The 23305-nt window shown below is 44.1% G+C and overlaps 1 protein-coding gene across 1 annotated transcript; it reads right to left on the bottom strand.

Moving 5' to 3' along the window:
* Positions 1-1810: 1810 nt before the first annotated feature.
* Positions 1811-23011, bottom strand: E2F6 (E2F transcription factor 6). The gene is made up of 7 exons (XM_073672967.1): positions 22814-23011; positions 18734-18779; positions 16115-16331; positions 15256-15414; positions 14056-14170; positions 12791-12934; positions 1811-2843 (listed from the first exon to the last, which is right to left on the bottom strand). Exons 1-7 carry the CDS (start codon positions 22877-22879, stop codon positions 2832-2834), a joined length of 759 nt encoding a protein of 252 aa, XP_073529068.1. The 5' UTR covers positions 22880-23011; the 3' UTR covers positions 1811-2831.
* Positions 23012-23305: the final 294 nt, after the last annotated feature.

The raw sequence follows: 23305 nt of genomic DNA, 5'->3' as shown, positions 1-23305 counted from the left end.
AATACATTTCAAAAGGTGCTATTGACATGAAATTCTCACCAGATGTCTGTAACACATTCAATCCACAAAGGCAAAAGAAATCAAACCATACATGTCCATAAGTTGTATGTAAGGCCATGACCCCACTATCAGTATTTGGTCAGTATTCAGTCAGTATTTTTCTCAGGAGTGGGAACCAAAACTAAGTGAGGAACAAACACTGACTGAATACTGACCAAATACTGATAGTGGGGCCGTGGCCAATAATGAGAAATGACACAGGGAAAAGTGGGGCCGTGGCCAATAATGAGAAATGACACAGGGAAAAGTATTTGAAGAAAGAGGTGCAACAAGCCATGAAAAGTCATGACAACAGCTGAAATCTATCAGTAATTAAAAAGTGATCCTGCCACTTAGTGAAAAAGAATGTCAACAGGTTCAACTGATGGCCTATAAATAGGTGTCTCATTACCAAGGTGCCACACAAGAAACATCTCATGATGGGTAAAACCAGTGAGCAGTCTCAAGACTTTTGCAACCTAATTGTTGCAAAACATACTAATGGCATTAGTTACAGAAAAATTTGTGAACTACTGAAGGCTCCAGTGAGAACATCATTACACCATAAACCAGCCACGACCAGGTGCTCCCTGCAAGATTTCAGACAGAGGCGTAAAAAGAATCATTTGAAGAGTTGAAGGGCTAAAGAAAGACCAGGAATCAACCAGTTTCAAAGAAAACTAAGTGATGCACTCAACCTCCATGGCTCCAGTCCACTGCTGAACAAAAAGCATGTTCAAGCGCGTTTAAAGTTAGCTCAACAACATTTAGATAAGCCTGTGAAATACTGGGAAAATATAGTCTGGTCAAATTAGACCAAAATTGAACTCTGGATACCATAATGCACACCATGTTTGGAGGGCAAAAGGCACTGCATATCACCCCAAAAACACCATACCAACTGTGAAGTTTGGATGTGGGAACATCATGGTGAGGGCCAGTTTTCGGCATATGGCACTGGCAAACTTCATACGACTGAAGGAAGGATGAATGGACAAATGTACAAAGACAGTCTTGGAAAAAAAAAATCTGCTATCTACAAGGAAGATGAAACGAGGGTGGACATTCCAGCAAGACAATGATCCCAAACACACAGCCAAGGAAACTCATTTGGTTTCAGAGAAAGATAAAGCAGCTGAATCCAATAGAAAAAAGTATTGAAGGAATTAAAGCTGAGTTCATAGAAGGAGCCCATGGAACCTTCAGGATTTGAAGAGTGTTTGTGGAAGAAGGGGCCAAAATTCACATCTGACCAATGCATGCAACTAGTTTCTCCATAGAGGAGGCATCTTGAAGTTGCTATCACCAACAAAGGCTTTTGTACAAAATATTCATTTAACTTTAGTAAGCGTGTTCAACACTTTTCCTGTGTCATTTCTCTTTATTACACAACTTAATTTATGGACATCTATGGTTTGATTTCTTTGCCTGTATGGATTGGATGTGTTGTTACCGACTTCTGGTGAGAATTTCATGTCAATAGCACTTTTAGAAAACATTTACTTAAGTACTGAACATGTCACCAATTTACTATTTCTCCAGCTGTATGTGTATATATATTAGTGTGTCTTAATTTGCAATTGACTATGAGTAAGTGGTAGGTGAAAAGCTGCTATTATGTTCCCCATAGACAGACCTCAGAGAGATTCCTGTTCTTCGTTCCTTAGCACAGAGCCAGGCAGTGGCAGCATGGAGGACATTATACAGCAGCCATGAGCTGTGCACTCCTCTGGGGTAATGCAAGAGACTTATTAATAAGCTCCACACAATGTCTGCGTCCACTTTTATTTTTTCTTCACACTCATAATTGTACATAGAGTATAATGGGGAGGTGGTAACGCGACTCCTCACTGTTTTTTTTTTTTAAAGAAAAGGCTTGAACTTTGAGCCGTTTTCAGTGTGGAAGGTAAGTTCAGGAGCAAGACGTGTCTCATAAGTGGAGAAAGAAGAAACAACTTTAAAGGATGGACTCATATAATCAATATGTCAAAAATCTACTCTAAAATTGTGACAACCGTTTCAGGATCTTTTCATGTTCTCAAATAACTTTGCAGTAAGTTATTAGCAACTCCTGTATTGCTGTGAAACGTCAAAAGTCTTTGCTGGTAAAACACTTTGCGACAATACAATTTGTAAAAAATAGTCTAATACTTTAATATGTAGCAGTTTTACAGAGAAGTGTATAGAAAATAACATCTGTATAAATATATTTATTTACACACCACTCAAAAAAAACACCCCAAACCCACAAATGATTCACCACGGCTGTGAGGGACAATTAACCCAAAGGACATAATGGGGAATGGGCCATTTTCCAATATAATTTCTGTGCCAGACGTCCCCGGAAGAGTCCATTTTTCAAGTGGCCGTGGAGACACAAGACTGGTCATACGACCCTCTTGCAGCAGGTATGACTTGTGTCTGCACCAAGCAATTCATGACTAGGATCTCTTATCAGCAACTATGTCTGTGGTGGTGAAAAAAGCCCTCTACAAAGAATTTATTTTTTCAGGTCCAAGAGCCAAGAACACAGACATTTACAAGGAGGATGTCCCTGCGCCAGTACAGTGCTGTGGAGACACGCCGTTCCGGTCGCATACCGCCTGTCTGGACTCTCCGCAAGATCTTCTTTGATGAGACAAAATATAAAAAAAAAAAAGTCATTTCCCAGAGCTTTCTACATCCATGAAACCAAGATGGGTTGGTGAGATTAGCGACTTGTGAATCCAGGATTCTCTTCCAAAAAGAGTCTGTGCAACGCCTTGGTAAACAGTCGCATTAGTCTGACCCCATCATATATCAGTCTGGAAAATAAAGAGAGACACTAAAGTCAGTCATAGTATTAAACTAAAACCAGAAGAGACGTTACTAGATGCCCAGTCATGTTATTTCTCCAGATTTATGAGCCATCAGCCTGGGATTAGTTATCTGAGGCTTTCCCACATTCAATATTCCTGCTATCTGCCGCAAGCAGATGTTCCCCGAGCCGCCCTCCATGTGTCTTCTACAACACATTGCCGCAGGATGTCCATGGCTGACGAGTTACAGAGCAAATGAGATAAATCTACAACTCTGCATGGCCAGCGGCTCAGGAGGACGGAGCCCAGTATGGCGTCTGATTTATAGACGACAAAATATGAGGAATACGAGGGGTGTGTGCAGATAGCGCCATCAATCCAGCATCTGATAATCCCAAATCCCTAAAAATCTAGTAATATTCAGTGGCAGACTGCCCAGAAGACATGTTCCTGTCTGAATTTAAGATTGAAATAAAGTAGGAAATTATAGTCAGATTCCAAAAGTAAAGATTGAGGTTACACTAACATTGACAGCATGTCCCCTGCACCAAAGTGTCCCGGCTGTTTCCCCGCTTGAGCAGTGACCGGCTGCAGTTCCCCTGCACAGCGAGGTGGCAGGAGATTATGTGCAGTCGTCAGTTTTATGATTGGTGGTCATGCAGAGACCAGACCCCCCAGTTTTTTTTGTTTTGTTTTCAAGTATGCCACATGTCAATTTTTATTTTCACCCATAGAAAGAGAAAGTACTATATATTCAGCAAACAGGTTTTACAGGGTTTTTTTTTTTTTTGGTGATTGAAACTATTAAAATATGTACTGTAGCTGCATGTGAATTTGGTCAAAGGGTAACTGGTTTCAACGTTTGTATAAAAATCAATAGTGCAGTCGAATATGAGATTTGTAATATTTTATCAGGACAATCTGTTTCCTTTACCCACTCATGAGCCATTTCTTACCCTCAAACCTGAAATTAAAAAAAAAGTGTCATTAAAACAGACCGCTAGCACAGTGAGGCGCCAGGTTACACCTCCTGCTCCACTTAATGGAGAGTGGAGAAGCACTCGGTGAGAAACCAGGACACAGAACTATCCTGCTGCAGCTTTGAAAGGCTGGAAGAATCTGTCCCCTAGGACAAATCTTTGACAATAGGATTCAATTTAACACCTGGATTTATGACCCACTACATGGACACAGTTTACACCTGCAGACCAGACTCTAGATAACTAAGTGAACATTCCCACCGCCTCCCCAGTTCTCCATTTGTAACAAAATGCCTAATTTGATTTCCTTGTCTTATCTTTAGGAGGCATCACCCTTTCCACCTCATGGGCAAATGTTGTGTTGCAATCTCTTAAAATATTGAGCTTTTATCTTATTAATTGATCTGTAATCCTGTCTGAAGAAGGAGCCTCTGTGCTCTGAAAGCTTGCAAATATACACTGCTCAAAAAATAAAGGGAACACTTAACAGAATATAACTCCAAGTAAATCAAATTTCTGTGAAATCAAACTGTCCACTTAGGAAGCAACACTGATTGACAATCAATTTCACATGCTGTTGTGCAAATGGAATAGACAATAGATGGAAATTATTGGCAACTATCAAGACACCCTCAATAAAGGAGTGGTTCTGCAGGTCGGGACCACAGACCACATCTCAGTACCATTGCTTTCTGGCTGATGTTTTGGTCACTTTTGAATGTTGGTTGTGCTTTCACACTCGTGGTAGCATGAGACGGACTCTACAACCCACAGAAGTTGCTCAGGTAATGCAGCTCATCCAGGGTGGCACATCAATGCGAGCTGTGGCAAGGTGGTTTGCTGTGTCTGCCAGCGTAGTGTCCAGAGGCTGGAGGCGCTACCAGGAGACAGGCCAGTACACCAGGAGACGTGGAGGCCGTAGGAGGGCAACAACCCAGCAGCAGGACCGCTACCTCCGTCTTTGTGCAAGGAGGAACTGGAGGAGCACTGCCAGAGCCCTGCAAAATGACCTCCAGCAGGCCACAAATGTGCATGTGTCTGCACAAACGGTTAGAAACCGACTCCATGAGGGTGGTATGAGGGCCCGACGTCCACAGATGGGGGTTGTGCTCACAGCCCAACACCGTGCAGGACGCTTGGCATTTGCCACAGAACACCAGGATTGGCAAAGTCGCCAATGGCGCCCTGTACTCTTCACAGATGAAAGCAGGTTCACACTGAGCACATGTGACAGACGTGACAGTCTGGAGACGCCGTGAACAGCGATCTGCTGCCTGCAACATCCCTCAGCATGACTGGTTTGGCAGTGGGTCAGTAATGGTGTGGAGTGGCATTTCTTTGGAGGGCCGCACAGCCCTCCATGTGCTCGCCAGAGGTAGCCTGACTGCCATCAGGTACCGAGATGAGATCCTCAGACCCCTTATGAGACCATATGCTGGTGCGGTTGGCCCTGGGTTCCTCCTAATGCAGGACAATGCCAGACCTCATGTGGCTGGAGTGTGTCATCAGTTCCTGCAAGATGAAGGCATTGAAGCTATGGACTGGCCCGCCCGTTCCCCAGACCTGAATCCGATTGAGCACATCTGGGACATCATGTCTCGCTCCATCCATTGCACCGCAGACTGTCCAGGAGTTGGCGGATGCTTTAGTCCAGGTCTGGGAGGAGATCCCACAGGAGACCATCCGCAACCTCATCAGGAGCATGGCCAGGCGTTGTAGGGAGGTCATACAGGCACGTGGAGGCCACACACAATACTGAGCCTCATTTAAACTTGTTTTAAGGACATTACATCAAAGTTGGATCAGCCTGTAGTGTGTTTTTCCACTTTAATTTTGGGGGTGACTCCAAATCCAGGCCTCCATTGGTTAATAAATTTGATTTCCATTGATGATTTTTGTGTGATTTTGTTGTCAGCACATTCAACTTTGTACAGAACAAAGTATTCAATGAGAATATTTCATTCATATCTAGGATGTGTTATTTGAATGTTCCCTTTATTATTTTGAGTAGTGTATATCTTGTTCTGGTTAGCCAATAAAAAGGTATAACTCCAAGAATACTATTGTCATAGAAAGTATTTACATCCCCCAAGGACAGGAAACCTACAGGCAGACCCTCTATACACTTCGGTGGGTTACAGAGCATGAGAGTTACTCCGTTTAGAGATATAGATATACATATATCCCCCTTCGTTTTTAGGACACCTTGAGTCTAACGTGTAACACACCACCTCCGAAAGAAGGAAGAGCAAGAGGGGGAAAAACAATGAAGGGTGTTGTTAGGTCTGCCAAGCCTAACTACTGGTTAGTAATTAGCTTTCCCTTTCCTACGACAGTACCATGGAGAGATTACAGAGGAATCACTTAGAGAGAGACCACCACCTGCAGGACTTTCCTTCCAAAAGAAAGATCAGTAGAGCCCAAGTCCAACCTATAGTGCCTAAAAAAGTAGCTTCCCTACAAATCTGCTCGAGAGAGGAATTAACGCTCTTTGCCAAGATGTGGATACAGCCCTGGTGGAGTGTGCTTTCAAGTTTCCCGGAGGGTCCAGACCCCTGACGTGTATGCCAGTGAAATTCCAGTTTTGACCTATATGTCCAGACACCCTTTTGTTTTGAGCCCACCTAGCCTCAGTCGAGACCATGAAAGAACAAAAAAACAAAAACACACCCACACAAAAAAAAAAAAAAAAAGGGGGTAGACTTTTTAAAATCCCTCGTTGATCCAGAGTTCAAAGAATATGATGTATAAGAGCCAGGGTCGGGGCATTACTGGATTTGGCTTTCAGTATATTTGACTCTACGAGTTCCAAAACATTATCCCATCCTGCCAGCTATTTAAGTGTCACAGTCCCTGCATCAATAGTCTTCACCAATGCCCATCCCCTGAAATGTTCCAGCTGAGAGGCCAGAAAATACCCCCATGTATTAGGAAGGGCTAAGCCACAAGATACTTGGACAACCAATTTTTACAAGCTTTATTCTAGGGACACCCTTTTTACAGACCGGGTCCTGGAAGATTATGCATTTTTCTTAAGCCAATGCTTTGGGATCCAAACGGAAGAGTTTTGTAGGGCATAGAGTACAGAGGGCAAGAGGCATATTTTAATGAGCTTTGTTCTGCCGAGGGCAGAGAGGGGTAGTTTCCCCCATGCTCCCAACTTGATTTCTTGACTTAACTACCACAGGATTCAGATTTAAAAGGGATGAAGTCATTAACCTCACTAGTAACAAATGCCTAGGTATTTGAACTTTATCATCACCGGGATTGCGAAAGATTCATTTGGTCAAAGCTGTACATTTTTATCCGGGGGGGGGGGGGGGGGGGGAACAACTTCGACCAATTAATGTTTAGACCAGAAAAGACCCCAAAATTATAAAATAGTAACCATTACAGCAGTTGACTTAGATGGCATGAAGACAGGTTGATCCAGGTGCATTACCGACGTTATCACAGAGCTCAATCTATTTGCCAGAATCTTGACATCAGACGTTAGTAGTGAAATGGGCCAGTACGAGTCTGGTAATTCCTTAGCGTTCCCTTCCTTGGGTAGGACAACTATTATAGCCCCACATAGTGATCTTGGCAAAGATCCAATGGAAAATGCATAATTACAAATTTCCCAATAGTGTTGTAAAAGCTCATACTCAAATATTTTTTATAAATCTCTACTGGGGGCCGTCAGACCCAGTGGCTTTATCATTTGGCATTTCTCCTACTGCTCGTTGAATCTCCTTCAGGGAAGACAGGAATTATATATATAATATGTATTACCTTCACTCAAAGTTGGAAGATTAATCCTAGTCAGGTAGTCGAATAGAAATTGGTATAATAACTATGTAACATCTAATTTTGCAGACGTCTGGGTGTTAATCCTCCTGTCTCAAACTTTTAACCAATGTACAAAAGCATTCCCTCTGAGCTTGGGCCATTTTGTTTCTCCTTCCACAAAACTGTAGTTTGAAAAAACATTCTTGGTTATCAGCTAGCTCTATTTGAAATAATCTCCATTGTTTTTGGGCCTCTCTAAAGCATTCTAGTAGCCGGGTTATTATTCTGGGTAAACAATGTTTCCATTTCTCAAACCTTATTTTCCAATTCAACACCTTTTTTCCACGAATTGTCTTTTAGCAGTTTAAATCTGTCTGATCAGTACCCCCTTAAAAAAGGTCTTCACACCGTCCCAAACCACTTTTTTTGGGGGCTGAACCAGAATTGCTATCAATTTAATCAATCAGGTTTTCTCCCAATTGTAGTGCAATTAATATTTTTTAAGCCAGAGTGAATTAAGTTTCCAACCTATTAAATACCTGGATCTTAACGGGGCCACCTGCACCTCTAACCAGAGGGAAGAGTGATCCGAGAGAGGTAGATATTCAACTTTAGAAATTAATGGAGTCATTTGAGAATTACATAAGACTAGATCAACCCTCGATATTGATCGGTTGATGAGGCACAAAAAGAAAAGACCAAATTTGGGAACTTCTCCCTCCAAAATGTCAAGCAGTCACACCTCTCTGATGAGGTGACCAAAGGGCCCAAAAGTATTGCCTCCCCCCGGAAACATTACATTACCAGGGTTACAATTACTAAATTCCCCCAGGATCATTAAGGGTATATCTGGCCATACCACCTCGCTCAAGAATCTTTGACATGGAGGAGGTATAGAGACTGCAACAATGATACATTCAAAACGCAGGATTTTACATCTAATCTCAACAAATCTACTTTCGGGGTCTTTTTATATGGGTCGAGGATCGCGAATCTTTTGGAATTGTTGCTCAACCGACCAACAGTCGAAGAAATTATTATTATTTATTATTATAGCGCCATTTATTCTATGGCACTTTACATGTGAAAAAGGGGTATACATACAAGAACTATTACAATAGTCTTGAACACAATGTGACGGCGACTGGTACAGGAGGAGCTCACAGTCTACAAGATAAAAATCAAATCATAGTACCCATCTTTAACCCCTTCGCAACCCTGGGATTTTCCGTTTTTGCATTTTCATTTTTTGCTCCCCTTGTTCCCAGAGCCGTAGCGTTCTTATTTTTTGGTCAATATGGCCGTGTGAGGGCTTATTTTTTGCGGGACAAGTTGTACTTTACTAGTTTTACCATATCGGGTACGGGAAAACAGGAAAAAAATTCCAAGTGCGGTGAAATTGCAAAAAAAGTGCAATACCACAGATGTTTTTTTATTCTTTTTTACCACGTTCACTGAATGGTCCCTTTAAAAACAGGGTGGCACATGTTAAGGAGCTGAAACTCCTAAACCCTTCATCCAATTTTAATGTGGATACCCTCAAATGAAAGCTGAAAGTCTGAACTTCAACTGCATCTGAATTGTTTTGTTTAAAATTCATTGTGGTAATGTCTAGAACCAAAATTAGAAAAATGTTGCCTCTGTCCAAATATATATGGACCCAACTGTAAGTTCTATAAGTTTTGGAAACAATGGGTGGATGTGCCGAGTCTTCCTTCACCGGGTGTATTGCAAGATAGTGGTTCAGATCAACTCTTACTCCTCAGTGTAAATCAAATTATAGATCTCTTTCCTTTTAGTACTGTTCAATGGGTCGATTGCTCACCCTTGCCTCCCATATTTCCCCTGGTGAAGTGGACGGTGCTCTGAGGAGGCAATTTAAATTATATAATGTATCGAAAACTGATTTTGGAGGTATTACCTTTTATTATCAAGATATGCTGGTGTTTGTAATGGGCAAATGTACTTTTTGTAAACTTTGATTTCGATGTTGTATTTATGTTACATCTGTTAATGTTTTATTAATGTAAAATGAAAACACTAAATAAAAATGAACCTGATTAAAAAAAAAAAAAAAAAAAAAAAAAAACGCCCAAGAGGATGATCCTTGTGAGTTTAAAGTATCCAAATTTTTAAGCAGAAGTATTCCAACCCCCTTACTCCCCCCCCCCATCTGAAAACCTATAAAACCACTCCCATTCATGTTGTGAATCTGCCCTTACTTTTAAGAGGGAGGCTCAAGAAAATGTGAACCATTAGGTGCACACACCTGCGAAGATAGAAACACAAACAATATACCACTCTGTTAGTGTCTTGGCGGAGGGCCCGCTGCACTAATGCAGAAGCTAAAAGTAAGTAGCACAGAGGTTTGGACCAAAAATACCAGCCACAATAGTACTAAAGTCACATAGTAACTTTAAATGAGACCTCAGTCCTGCAGAGAGACCTCCTGGAGATAACAGGTAGTGAAAAAAACCCAAACCTTTCAGCATCCGCGTGCTTTAGGGCTCTCTCAGGCCCTTCTGGCTCCTCCCGGCATTGATGCTCATGACTGTCCAACCACTTGAGTGAGGCTTTTGAGGAGTCAAATGTGGTAGTGTCAAGGACAACCACCCGGAGCTTGGCTGGGTAAAGTATAGAGTATTGCATGCCCAGCGCCCTCATCCTCTATGTCCAAAATCTGGGACCTTTTTTGCTGGACCTCCACTGATAAGTCTGGGAAAAAGGACATTGTGGGTCACGTACGCTTAATGTCCTCCCTTGCTTTGCTTAAAAATTCCTAGAAGTGCAGGATTTTGATCAAAATAGGTTTAGGTGGAGTCTGCCCACTAGGCCCAGTCTTGTAGGGACCCTGTGAGCTCTCTCCACAGCAAACAAAAGGAGTGAGGGCATCTTTGCCAAAAGGTATCCAGTAACCATTTTTTAAAGAACTCATCCGGGTCATTCACGCTGAACCTTTTCAGGAGCTCCCACCAGTCTAATATTATTGCGTCTGATGATTTTCCAGGTCGTCGGCTTGGTTATCAGAGCTGCGACTGCCTGTGTGACTCAGTATATGTCTGCAGACTGGAGGGAGGGTGTCTAACAACGCACTAACTCTGCTCTCCACTGCGGTGGTGCATGTCGCCTCTTTATGCACGTCATGACGTATTCTGGAAATAGATTCTTGTATAAGGCCAACCTGTCCCATCAGTGTATTCAGAGTATAGTTGCATGTATTAACTGTACTGAGGACATCTTGCAGGGAAAGTTGGGTTCCCCTGGGAAATCTTTTCAAGAATATAAATTTTTCCTTTAGGAGATGCAGTAGATTCATTATGCCCATGAGGGTTTACCTCTAAGCTCAGGGGACTCGGTCTCCTCCTAGATGGTGCCATAAATCGGGATCAAGGTGTTCCAGTCATCCTGTGTAGCAGACATTGACCTCTTGAGCGGGGTACTAGAGGATGGAGACCTGTAGGCAAAATGCTCCAGCCACATCTCTCTCCCTCCGATCGCCGACAGTACGAGCGCCATCTTGGATTTCAGTCGATGCTGCGCCTTTGCCTCTCTCCCGCTTCTTGGAGCGCATCATAACACCGCTACAGCCCAAATATCAGCTCCCTGTTGTCCAGGGACGTTAAGGAAGCAGAGTCTATCACTGCTCTGTTCCTCGGCCTCTTAATGACCCGGTCATGGCACGTCTCACCGCATGCACTTCTCTTCCACACTCCTGCATCATCAAAGGGGAGTGCAGCATTACGGGATACCTTAAAGACTGCAACGTCTATTTTAGGTACCTTATCCCAGATCTCAGACCTCCAGCTCAAAAGGGATATAATATCCTTTTAATTTCTCTTGGGATGAAAGCTTTATCTGGCTTTTTCCATTCTTTCTTGATGAGAGGCTAGGTTTTTGAGAACAGGAAAACATTTATGGTTTCCGAACTTCTAACCTCCAAACATCATGTCCTCCATAGATTTAGGTTCTTCGGTCTTTTCTACCCTCCTTGTTGCTCTACCTGCCTTCACCAGTTGATCTGTAGCTTCAGTTTCTTGCAGGTCCTGGTCCCACAGAACCACTTTAAATGATGTTTTAAATTTCAACCGTGATCAGAGACTTCATACTTTCCATAAAGGGAAGTGGATTCTTCAGCAAAACTGCTTTCAATACAGGCTTGGCATAACTTTTACTGTATGCACATGACAATTTACTTTTGCATAATGCACAAGTTTTGTTTTGGTCTGCACCTTCCTACGTCTGTCCTATAATACATACAGGTAAAAATACAGGCATTAAGATAATCTGCGCAGGGGAACCCCAGGACTCACCCCACTTAGCGTGAGAACTACCAAGGCCGGCGTTGCTGCTTCTTCTGTAGGCTCTCCTGGCTGGTTACTGTCATCCACCTTGGAATATTCCTCCACCTAGGAGGATTCTGCCATGAGGAGTTGAATTTATACACCTCCTGGCAAAATCACTTTCAGGTGAAGTCATCTCGCCACTTCCAGTTCCTGCATTTCAAAGAGTCCTGCGGGGGAGCACCGCGCCATGCTGTGCTTTCCTCTCCGGATCACTGACATCAAGGATATTCCTTTCCCAGGAGACACATTGCCATACCAGGCAGTGTTCCTCCCTCCAGAGATACTGCACAAGTTTTTTGCCTCCCAAGGATACACCGCACCATACCAAGTCACATTCCCCTTACCGGAAGAGATGTCCGCAGCCGCTACACCAAGTATGGCTGTGCTCTGCGCTTCTCCTGCTGAGACCGCCAGCCCCAGGTAAGACGTTTCCCCTTCCTCGGCAGACGTTGGGGGAACTATAGGTCTCCCTCAAGGACAAGAAACCACTGACTTGTATGGTGAGGCTCAGACTTTTAAAGCTGTAGGTATCCTGTACTTAGGGGCGGATTTCTCTCTCTCTATGGTGCTGTCATGGGGAAGCGAAAAGTGTTATTCCTCCTGTACACACAATGAATGATCAATCTTGAAGAATCCTGAAATGCCATAACACAATGTATATCTACAATAGCGGCAGTCTCTGAATTTGCTGACCCCTCTCCATTTTCCCCTTTTAGGTCAGGAGAGGGTTCCCTGCTCATGACTTATTTGGCCAAAGCAGAGTGCCGCATCACTTTAGATACGATTGTTGTACAATTCTGGAAGAAGACATCTGCATATAGAACTTGGTAATACTAGGAATCGAGTCCCTGCGTCGTACCCTCATAGAAGCTGGCTCCGGCTCCATCTGCACAGTCTTTGTTAACGTCTCAAAAGACTTCTCATCAGTCCTTTCCTGCTCCATACCGCACAGGAACACATCGACCGGTCCTTTTGTACTCTTAATATGGATTTCGACGCACTCCTAAAAAACATTTACAAAGTTTTCAATTTAGATATTGCTGGCATACACATTATATGGCCAAAAGTACGCAAGTGCCCCGGTCTAACTGGATTTGCTCACTTTTTTAGTCATGCCCATTGCTACCAGGTGCATTAAAATCAGCAATCGGTGATGCAATCATTAGCAGAGAGTGGGGTGTAAGTGAAGACAAGTGATGTCCCGTATGGCACCATCATATGATGCTTCTTTTGCAGTTGACTCCATGAGTCCTACTCGCATCCAAGTGCCCCCCAATTCCCGAACTGTGAACATTCACATAAGAATGCCACCAGACGTGGCCAGGAGTAGTGATGAGTGAGCGGGCTCGGGTGCTTACAGAGTAGCTTTGGCGTGCTCGTATATTATGTTTGAGTCCCTGCGTTTGCATGATTTACAGCTGTAAGACAGTCTCAATGCTTGTTTGTTAGGGAATCCTCACATATGTTCAGGCTGTCTTACAGCCGTAAATCATGCAAACGCAGGGACTCGAACATAATATAAGAGCACACCAAAGCTAGTCGGTAAGCACCCGAGCGTGCTCTGTGAAAGGGTTAAACGAGCAAGCTCGCTTATCACTAGCCAGGAGTCATTAGATCTTACACACTCAATAGATACAAGCCATTTCAAAGGGGTTTTCAATCATTTAATGTAAGAAGGGACAGCTTGAAACCAGGATGGGGAAGGTTTCCAAAATGTTCAATAGTGATGAGCACAAGTGCTCGTTACTCGAGTTTGCCTAGTGTGCTCGGGTATGCACAGAGTGTAGCGGGCGCTCGGGTATGCACAGAGTGTAGCGGGCGCTCGGGTATGCACAGAGTGTAGCGGGCGCTCGGGTATGCACAGAGTGTAGCGGGCGCTCGGGTATGCACAGAGTGTAGCGGGCGCTCGGGCGACATGTTAAGAGTCTCCGCAGCAGCATGTTTAACAGCCGTGAGGCAGCTACAAAACATGCGGACATTGCAATGTACAGGCGGCATTACTTCTGTTTCAGATCTGCCCAAGAGCAGTTCAAGCCTTGGATGAGGTGTGGGGGCTGGAATGATTTAGGCGCCAAGTATAATCTTTTATGGCAGAAATTAAATGTACATGTTGGGTGTACTCACTTCATTTGGCGTCGGCACCTCCAGCTTGGTTTCTTCTGGCGCTTTCACTGCGATAATTACCTGCTCGTGGTAATCGTCAATGTTGTGGAGGTCTTGATATGTGACATATGCAAATGTTTTTCAGGTTAAGGATGGTCTTTTCAATAAATGTATATGCATCTAAAAAGCACTTAATGAGGTTTCTTGGTTTTGGAAAACCACAGTGCCCCTGCTGCAAAAGCAAGACAAGAATCAAAATTCTACACATTTCTCACCCTCCAGTGGTCTAGTGCCGAGTTTCCGCCAGCACCTCCAGCACTGACACCATGTTGACAGTGAACGGCAGCACGTGCCCTCTACAAAGGCAGAGCCACTGAACTCAGACAGCCACCGGAGCAGCAGCGGAGACTCACCCTCCCCAGGAAAAACTGCTCCTGGGGTTTGTTGAAACTGGATAACCTTTTATCATCGCATGCGTGATTTACTAATGTAAGGATTAAAGAGCAGCGGAGCTGAATTCATAATTTGCCACACTTCATTGAGACATAATGATGAATTACCTGCAGTTCACCTGATGAAGGCTGTAAGAAGCTGAAACGCGTTGTGTAAACTAGTGTTTTAATAAATTATTTTTAAATAAATGCTCATTAAAGCAATCAAAAAGACACCGTCCTTGATTTAATTGTGGCAACAGAAGACAGCGCTGATCCTGGTCTCCATTTCTGAGTTCACAATTAGGACTAAGTAACACCCCGTGAGTGATCTCCATCCGGCAGAGACACACAGCTAACAAGCCACTATCTTAGGCGCAGATGACAAGTTTAGACCACACATTTTTAAATATGAAAATGTATCGTCTGGTTTAAATAGTCACTTTCACTAAAGGAAACACTCAACAAGGGGAGGAGCAAAATAACAGCGGGACAGCTATAGATGGAGGAGAAAGACCTGCACCACGGTCCTTAAAATATGGTGTGCTCGAGGAAAGGACTCGTGGTCCAGACTAGTCGAAGTAGGAACCTCAGCACCACAAAAAATAAATAAAATGGGACTGTAGGTCTTGCTGCAGTGTTATTTATAATGATCCGGCAAGGAGCCAAAAACAGATATGGTCCAACGTTTTGACCGTTTCTTTTTTGTGGTGCTGAGGCTTCTACTTAGAGGAGGACAGCTATAGTTTCCATGAGAGTATAGTACTCTTCCATAACAATAAAAGGATATTTCTTGTTGGCCCCGTCCTCGGTAAGTCTGAATAACTGGTGAGCACAATCCAGGATGAGCTCATCCAGTGCGTCCTCCATGACCGAGAGATCACTGATGTCATCGCGCATCCGCTGTGATGGTGACACGTCACTACCTGGATTATTCAGATCAGATCCCCTAAATAATAGCACAAAAAGACGTTACAATTAGATAAATTGCTTTTCTATCCATTTAAACCCTAAGGATCCCTAGGCAATTTCCTAGCCGGTCTTGATGAGGAGGCATGCGAGTCAGACGCCCCCGATTCAGTAAGAGGCGCACACCTCCAATAAGTGGCACAAATCTCACTGCAGTCAAGGGGTAAAGTTTATTTATTATTTTAGCAGTCGATGATGGTCCCAGCACCCGGACCCCCATTGATTAAAAAATCTGACAGGTTCCCGACATGTCAAAATCTTTTTAAAACTGATAAGTACCATTTCAGCACAGTGCACAATACCCAGCGTTATACCGTATACCTAGTTATAGGCCGATATACTTATTCACCGGATCAAATACTACTTCCCTAGTGGAGAGATGAAGTGGTGCACTCTTACTGAGGCATCTCAGTAGTAAAATTACATTTCTACATAGACAAGACCACGGTCCCAAAAGATGCATGGACCTGCACTCTCCGGCCTCCCACGCCATTACCAGTCTTGGTCCTGAATGTAGCGTTGATCGCGTTAGTATAGGATCGATCCCAGTAAAAGGCTTTTCTGCTGCTTTATACAATAGGCTGCATGGAGAATGTGATTCAGTACCAGCTGCCAAAAGCTTCAAGGGCAAAAAAATGAAGTAAATTTATCGAGTGATGAAAAGTTCGGCCATTACTCACACCCACTGGACGAGGTTCTTGGATCTCTTCTGAATGAGTCGGATCCCATCTAACACGTTCGTGATGTCGTACACTCTTCTCTTCCTCACCCCTAGCTGTCTGGCGACGTGATTCAGGTCCACCACGCCCTCTGGAGCCGATTTGATTATGTCCATGAATTTTTGTGTTAAGTAGAACAGTGAGACATCAAAGCGGGCATTCGGCAACGTCAAAGACTCTGATACGGGACAAAGAAAAACAAAAAAAATATTCAAAACAGTAACACCAAGGCATGGAAGGCTAACCACAAGAAGGGGAAAACAAAACACACATACCACAAGATTTGAGGCAACGCAACCCACACGTCCTCCTCATCTAGACTTATTCCCCCCCGGTGTACAATATTTGTCCCCACCATGCTGGCTGCCTTTACCAACATGTGACACAGAAAAAAAAGAGCAAAAGGATCCATAAGGCGTGAATTTCTTAAACTCGAATCTTTATTCCAACGCATTAACAACAAAGATAGGGATATCCATACATTAAAAAAGTATTGTCACCCTTCTGACCGAAGCCCTTAGTCATTCTATGGTCCCATAACTACAGAGTCCAGACTGCCTCTGGTATCACCACAAAGCTGCGCCCCCTGCTGGGTGCTTCATGGTATGAGATTCCATGGGGCAATAAGCTGGATGCAGCCTTACATCACCAAGCACGTTTTCATTATGTCATTCTTCTGCAATAACAGCTTTCATCTGTTATAGTGTACAGCTGGTTGTCATGGAGCTCAGCCACTAGTGGCTGTCCAGACCCCGACTGAAGAGTGTGCGCAGTACTTACATGCCAGAGAGGAGGCAAGTCCTAGCTTTCCAGTCCGCTCTCTCCAGCCCAATGATTTTTATACAGCAGTTAGCTGCTCACCTCCCACACCCTCCCTTTCAGCTCCTGAAAAGCCACTGTTCTAAATCTTGCAAAAATCACCAGCCAGCAGCTTTCACATCAACCCTCCTAATCATGGCTCTCACTGTCCAGAGCGGTGTGCTCATTCAAATGCTGTTATCTGTGTGTAAATACAGTAATAACAGTGTAAACTCTGAAGAAACCACTGATAGCTGAATATATTACAGCAGAAGCTGTGCTGAGCTTTATAGTTCTTCTATTCACCTGAACTGTCAATAGAGAAGAGCCCGCCTTCCCAGAAATCAGGACGTACGAAGACAGAAGAGCTCTGAGCTGCTCATGAGACAATTTGTGAATATCTAACTTTTGTTAACTATGGGAAGAAATGGAAAAAAAAATATATAGCGGGTTCTGCTGAGTTGTGAGGTTTTAATTTTTGCTTGATTCACATGCTGCACAAATATTGTGTTAGCTTCATTCTTTGAGTCAGTAATAATATGGAGATACAGAACTTATATAAATTTTATGACAGAATTATACTGATTGAAGAAAAATCATTTGTTTCGCCATGGTTTACAATTTTCCAGCATATAATGTAAAAAAGATGAAGACAGCACTCCTTCTTGGAAAAATAGAAATTGTGATTTTATTAGGCCATAAGCGCTTCAGCAACGTTTCGGCTCCAAGTGTGAGCGCCTCTCAAGAAAAGAAAGGCTCACACTGAGCTGAAATGTTGCTGAACCCCCCACGGGCTAATAAAATCACAATTTCTATTTTTCCAAGGAGTGCTGTCTTCATCTTTTTTTTACATTATATTGAGGAATGGTCTATACCCGGAAGACTTGGCCCCTGTCTTTTTTTATACTGCTTGCTAGTGCTGATTATATATATATATATATATATATATATATATATATATATTTCCCTTTTGCTGGTATAAGTTTTCACTGATCCATTTTGGGTTACTTAAGACTTCTCCACTACACAGGCAATGCACGCCGCTACACATGTATGCACATATGTAGTGCAGTGCATTACCTCATCAAGACAGTAATATTGACAGGTAGCCTATTAGACCTCGCCTACAATAAGATCTAATAGGCCAAGGTGCATAGCACCACTGTTAGGCCAAGGTTATCATAGCAACTCATCAGCACCTGCAATTGCGCCGTGGGGGTGACGGTGGCCTGTCAGATTGAACCCTGTAACTCTAGGAGAGGAACAGTGTACCACTGTCACTATTGGCAGAGGCATACAAGGGGGTCAAGGAACTGTCAGCACAAGATGACTTTTCAAACTAAGTCCCGCTGCGGCCAATCATTTATATACATCTTCACCCCCTCTTCTTTGATTGACAATCCTGACTTCATAGAGCCAGAGAAGGGAGGAGATAGATGGGAAGGTGTATATAAATGTCTGGCCCCGGCATGATACACCGAGCGCCTGTGCTTGGTCTGAAGTCATCCTGTGCAGACAGTACCTTTAAACTTCTGGGATCGGCAAGAATACAAGTCAGAGAAGTTACAGCCAGAGCCTGGCTCCTGCGGCTGATTACTCTGGTACAGATGTTGCACCTGCACCATGCGATCAGCGTGATGTACACATCAGTCATGGAGAATTCATACATTAAGCAGTGTTAAGGGGTTAAGACGTCAGATGCAACAGTCGCTCCTCAGTAGGGCACCTGGTGGATATTGCATATTCCTGTACCAGGATAAATCTACAGTGGGGGGCACTTACTTTGTGAAGACATCTTGATCTCATCACTATGAATGTCTGCCATGGTCTAGAGGAGATATGGGAAAGAAACAAGACGTCTTTATTAAAACCAAAATGTCAGACTGAATTCTGTTACACAACATAAAAATCTATCATTTATAAAAGGTGCCAACAAATTCCCCATCAGAACCGCGGAGAAGACGGAGGCCGCGATGTGCTGCGGTGTCATTACTGCGCGCCGCCCTGGGGATTTATGGCACATTACACATTAAATACCAGCGCTGCACATTATTCCACTACATCAGCCCGAGACTGCACATAATCCACAACTTCACAAGACTGAGATCAAAGAAGATGCACCCCATTACATATCGCAGCATGCGTCCTACCGAGCTGAAGGGTCCATGAAGGGGAAGGGGTTGGGGCTTCTTTCAGAATTAAGGGGAACATCAAAGGTATATTTTTTCTTTTAGCACCTCTGACTGTCATTACAGCACCTGTTAGCTTTCTGGAGGCCATTTCTGTACCAAAAAAACAAAACCACAACATATCCCCCACGGCAGCGCAGTCTGGGTTCCCCGCTGGTCACGTTTCCACTGATGAGGAAAAACAAATTCCTCCCATCAGTCAGTGAAAAATGGACGGCACACAGATGGCATCAGAGTTCTGTCCGATTTTTGCACAGACCCTTAGACACTTGGATCGATATCGGACATGTCTCCATGATTTGCATGGACCCCAAAACACAGACAAGTGAATAGCCCCATATAGTATCATATGTATAAGTGATATCCACGAAAAACACTGGTAGCACTCATACGAGAAAAACGTACGTCGGAATGAGAATTAACTGTTTTAGTAGCAACCCCTATGGCTGGCAGCAGGATGATGGTGTTCCTGCTTCACTGACATTTATACATAGGCTCTCTGAGCACTCCACCCATCAGCCTATGGCGGTTTTAATCACAGCGGGATCCCATCTACCCATATAAATGTAGGCTTCAGCCCAGGAGAGGAGTCACATTAGATTAGGTCCCCAGCAAAGAAGATCGCCTTGTCGTTGGCTATGGGGTATACATGAATTGGCCAAATTATGCGCCAAGTATCTGCGTTTTTTCATATTATTTAGAGCAGTAGTGCAATTTATATTTCATGTTTGCATGCTATAGCGCTACAGTGTACAGGAGATAGAGATAGAGAGAGATGGCTACTCTTAGTAAGCACCTGTTCACTTCACACCAGTTCTGTTTGGAAGTGATGGTATGTCTTTTGATACTGATATTTCTGTCTCAGCCATGAAAGGAAAGGCTGAGGTGGGAATTACCAAGTCATCTGTCCCAGCACTGACTGGAGACCCCGTACTCTGCACTGTAGGGAACAACCATGAGGGTATGTGCCCACGTTGCAGAAATGAAGCAGAAAATTTCTGCTTCATTTCCGCATGTCCTCTCCCGGAAAAATGCTTGAGGAATTTGGCAAGCGTTTTTCACGTGTTTATGATGCGTTTGGGACATGCGGAATTGCCTTACGTTTTTTATTGCATTGACAAGGCAATTCCGCATGCGTAAATGCAAAATTAATGGACATGCTGCAGATTTTTGAGCGCAGCATGGGCATTGAAATTGCGGATTCTCATTGGGGACCATGGGGGACGGATTAACAAGCGTTTCACAAGCGTTTACGCTGCGGAAATTCCGCAGCATATATGCTTGTAATCCGCAACGTGGGCACACAGCCTAAAATCCACCACAGCCGACTGGGCAGTAAGAGAAATGGATAGGTTTACAGAAGTAGAGAACACTAAATGGTTACCATAGCAGCCATGATTAAAGGGATTTTTGGGTTTCGGAAAACTAGTCACCTAGTTGCCGTTTGGTGTGTGTAGATTTTTCTGGTTGTGTGCTCTTTATTAGCCCTCCTCAGATTCAGTGCCGAGTCTCCACCACCACGCCCGGTGTCTCCTATTGTCTGCAGTGCTGGCGTCACATGTACAATGCTGCAGCCAATCATTGACCTCAGCAGCAAGAGCTCCTGAGCTCACTGATTGACTGCAGTGGCATCCACACACACGACCAAACTTACTATAATGTATGGCAGAAAGATTTGACGCAGGCACAGCAAAAGATGGGCCTCTTAATTAGGCGCACCTTACGCCAGCGTGCTTTTTATCAAGACCGGTGTAAAGCACGCCACTTTTAACCCTGTACTGACCACCAATATATCTCAGGTCAGTAAAAAGACGTAAGAGAATATCAACCCCCCGACGGGTGGAAACACGGCAGCTGTACACTATAGCCAACACCCTGCTGCATCAGTCACCATCGGTGTTGGCACTGAACACGGCCACTTAACCCCTTAGATGCTGCTGTCAGTAGTGCCTACGGCATTGAGATGGTTGATAGATTGTGGGGGGGATTCTCTCGTTAACCCCATCGGCACCCCGAAATCACTACCGTGTGGTCCTCGTGGTTGCCACGGACAAACAACGGTCTTCGCGTCTGCTGGCTATGGGGCCTGTTCCGAAGTTGGTGACATTTAGGAGGGTAAAAAATAAATTTTTTCATTCCCATCAGGCCACTTTGCATTAAACCTTGAACAGCACTGGAAGGGTTAAACAAGGGCTGTGGAGTTGGTAAGCCAAACCTCAGACTCCTCAATTTCCATGACACCGACTCCAACTCAACGACTCCCTCATACATGGCTCATGTTTAAGTGATGAATTTACTGTAGCACAGATTCATCTCAGCTAAAAGTCTAGACCCTTAGATCAGGAATAGGACATTTCATAACTTTCCCAAATTCCTAAGAAAAAAATATTCCCCACAAACCGCATTGAACTACTGTACCCAATTTATTATATATTTTAGGAGTCAGAGTTGGTCCATTTTATACTGACTGACTCCACAGCCCTGGGTTAAACTACACGACAGCAGTTATGAATATTTGGAGGGACACGGTTTTTAAAATGGTCTCACTTTTTGGGAGTCATAAGTCTGAAAACGTCTCTAAAAATAATAAGTTTTGTAAGTTTCCTTAAGGAGCTGATATAGACAAGAATATGCATCATTTTCAAGGAACTTTGGCTTGTCCCGTAACATAGGTGTAAGGTGTCTAATCACCGGGGTCCCTACCTATTGTGAACATAGGGGTTGTGTCCCCTGGCTCTACCGAGCAGCAGAGCATGTCACCGCTGCCTCGTCCAATGACTATGGGACTGAGAAAGCCGCGCCCTGTACACAGGGGGACAGGATGGGTGGTGGGCATCACATTTCGAGGGATTCAGATTGAGCAAAATGTCCTGAAAATGTGATTTGCTCTGAATAAATTTGGTGCAAATCAAGTCTGGAAGGAAAGGGTTAAGAAGAAAAGAAAACATCACCCTGGTCTCTCCTCAGTGACAGTAACAGTACCTATTATGCCCTATGTGACCGCGTGCGGCCTGGGGGGGGCATGCAGAATATTTGGGTTTGTAACCCCTTCCTGACCCTCAGACCTCCCTCTAAGAGTTCAGATGTAAGAATTCATATTTCTGGGGGTAAATTACAATACACTTGATTATTTTTAGAATAGATTCGCTCATTTCTAGTCAGGAATAATGAAACCTGCCACGTCCAGCGCATAAACGGTGAACTGCGCATGTAGGACCACGCAGGAAGGGAGACGCGGAGGGCCCCTGATGAGATGCCCGGCGGGGGCCCCAGCGATCACACACTTATCTGGTCGCACATCGGGGCATTAATGCAACAAGACAAAACGTGCACAAAGTATTTGTAATAAAAATTAAAAAAAAAAAAAAGGAGCGGCCGGGCTTATTTCATCACAGCCTTATTGACAAATTGGTGCATTATTTTTTTAAAGGAAATAAAAATTTGCAGTTGTCAATAGCAACCAGGTTTTGCTTTACGACTCTGCAACCAAAGTGGTTACTATGGGCAACGACTCGACTTGTCACGTGGCTTCAGAGGGAGGGGCAAAACTTATCGGCAGCTCAAGACGAAAGTAATCGAAGCTCGAGAAATTCAACTAAACGAGCGGGAGAAGAAGAACTACAGCGCAAAACTCCAGAGTAGCAGCTTCGCTTATCGCCGGCCACAGTGTTACCTCGGTCTCGATGCCGTCTCCTGGCAGTATCTCCATGCTATCCGTTGAGAGAGCTGGTGACGCCATGGTGTCCGTACACAGCGGCCCTGTCACCGGTTGGGAACCCGCGGGAAATCTACACAGCACCGTAGTCTCCGAGCAGTCACGAGGAGACGTCACTACGCGGGAACCAATCAACCGCTGCGATAGCTCATGCAAGAAGCCTCGGCTCCTGATTGGTTAGTAGAGTGGCCGGGTGCGTTCTGATTGGTGGATACGGGCGGGGCGCTCTCCGCGCTCAAGAGGCCAGTGGTACAGACAGAAATGTCTCCTTGCGGCCATGTTGTTGTGGTCCTGGCATTTCTCATAATTCCTCATTATCACGTCATACATCCAGGTTGGCTTGTGTCTCAGTTGAGGATGGGCACTGCACCTCTTGCTTGCACCTCCTGCTACACCTCCTGGCTACTGACATTTACAAAACTTTTTTGGGGGTTATAAATAAAGTTGCAC

The sequence above is a fragment of the Phyllobates terribilis genome, unplaced genomic scaffold, assembly GCF_046119375.1.
Source record: "Phyllobates terribilis strain yellow unplaced genomic scaffold, ASM4611937v1 Scaffold_3__8_contigs__length_932513732, whole genome shotgun sequence".
Taxonomy (NCBI): Eukaryota; Metazoa; Chordata; class Amphibia; order Anura; family Dendrobatidae; genus Phyllobates; species Phyllobates terribilis.
This window is presented reverse-complemented; position numbering and strand designations above follow the sequence as displayed.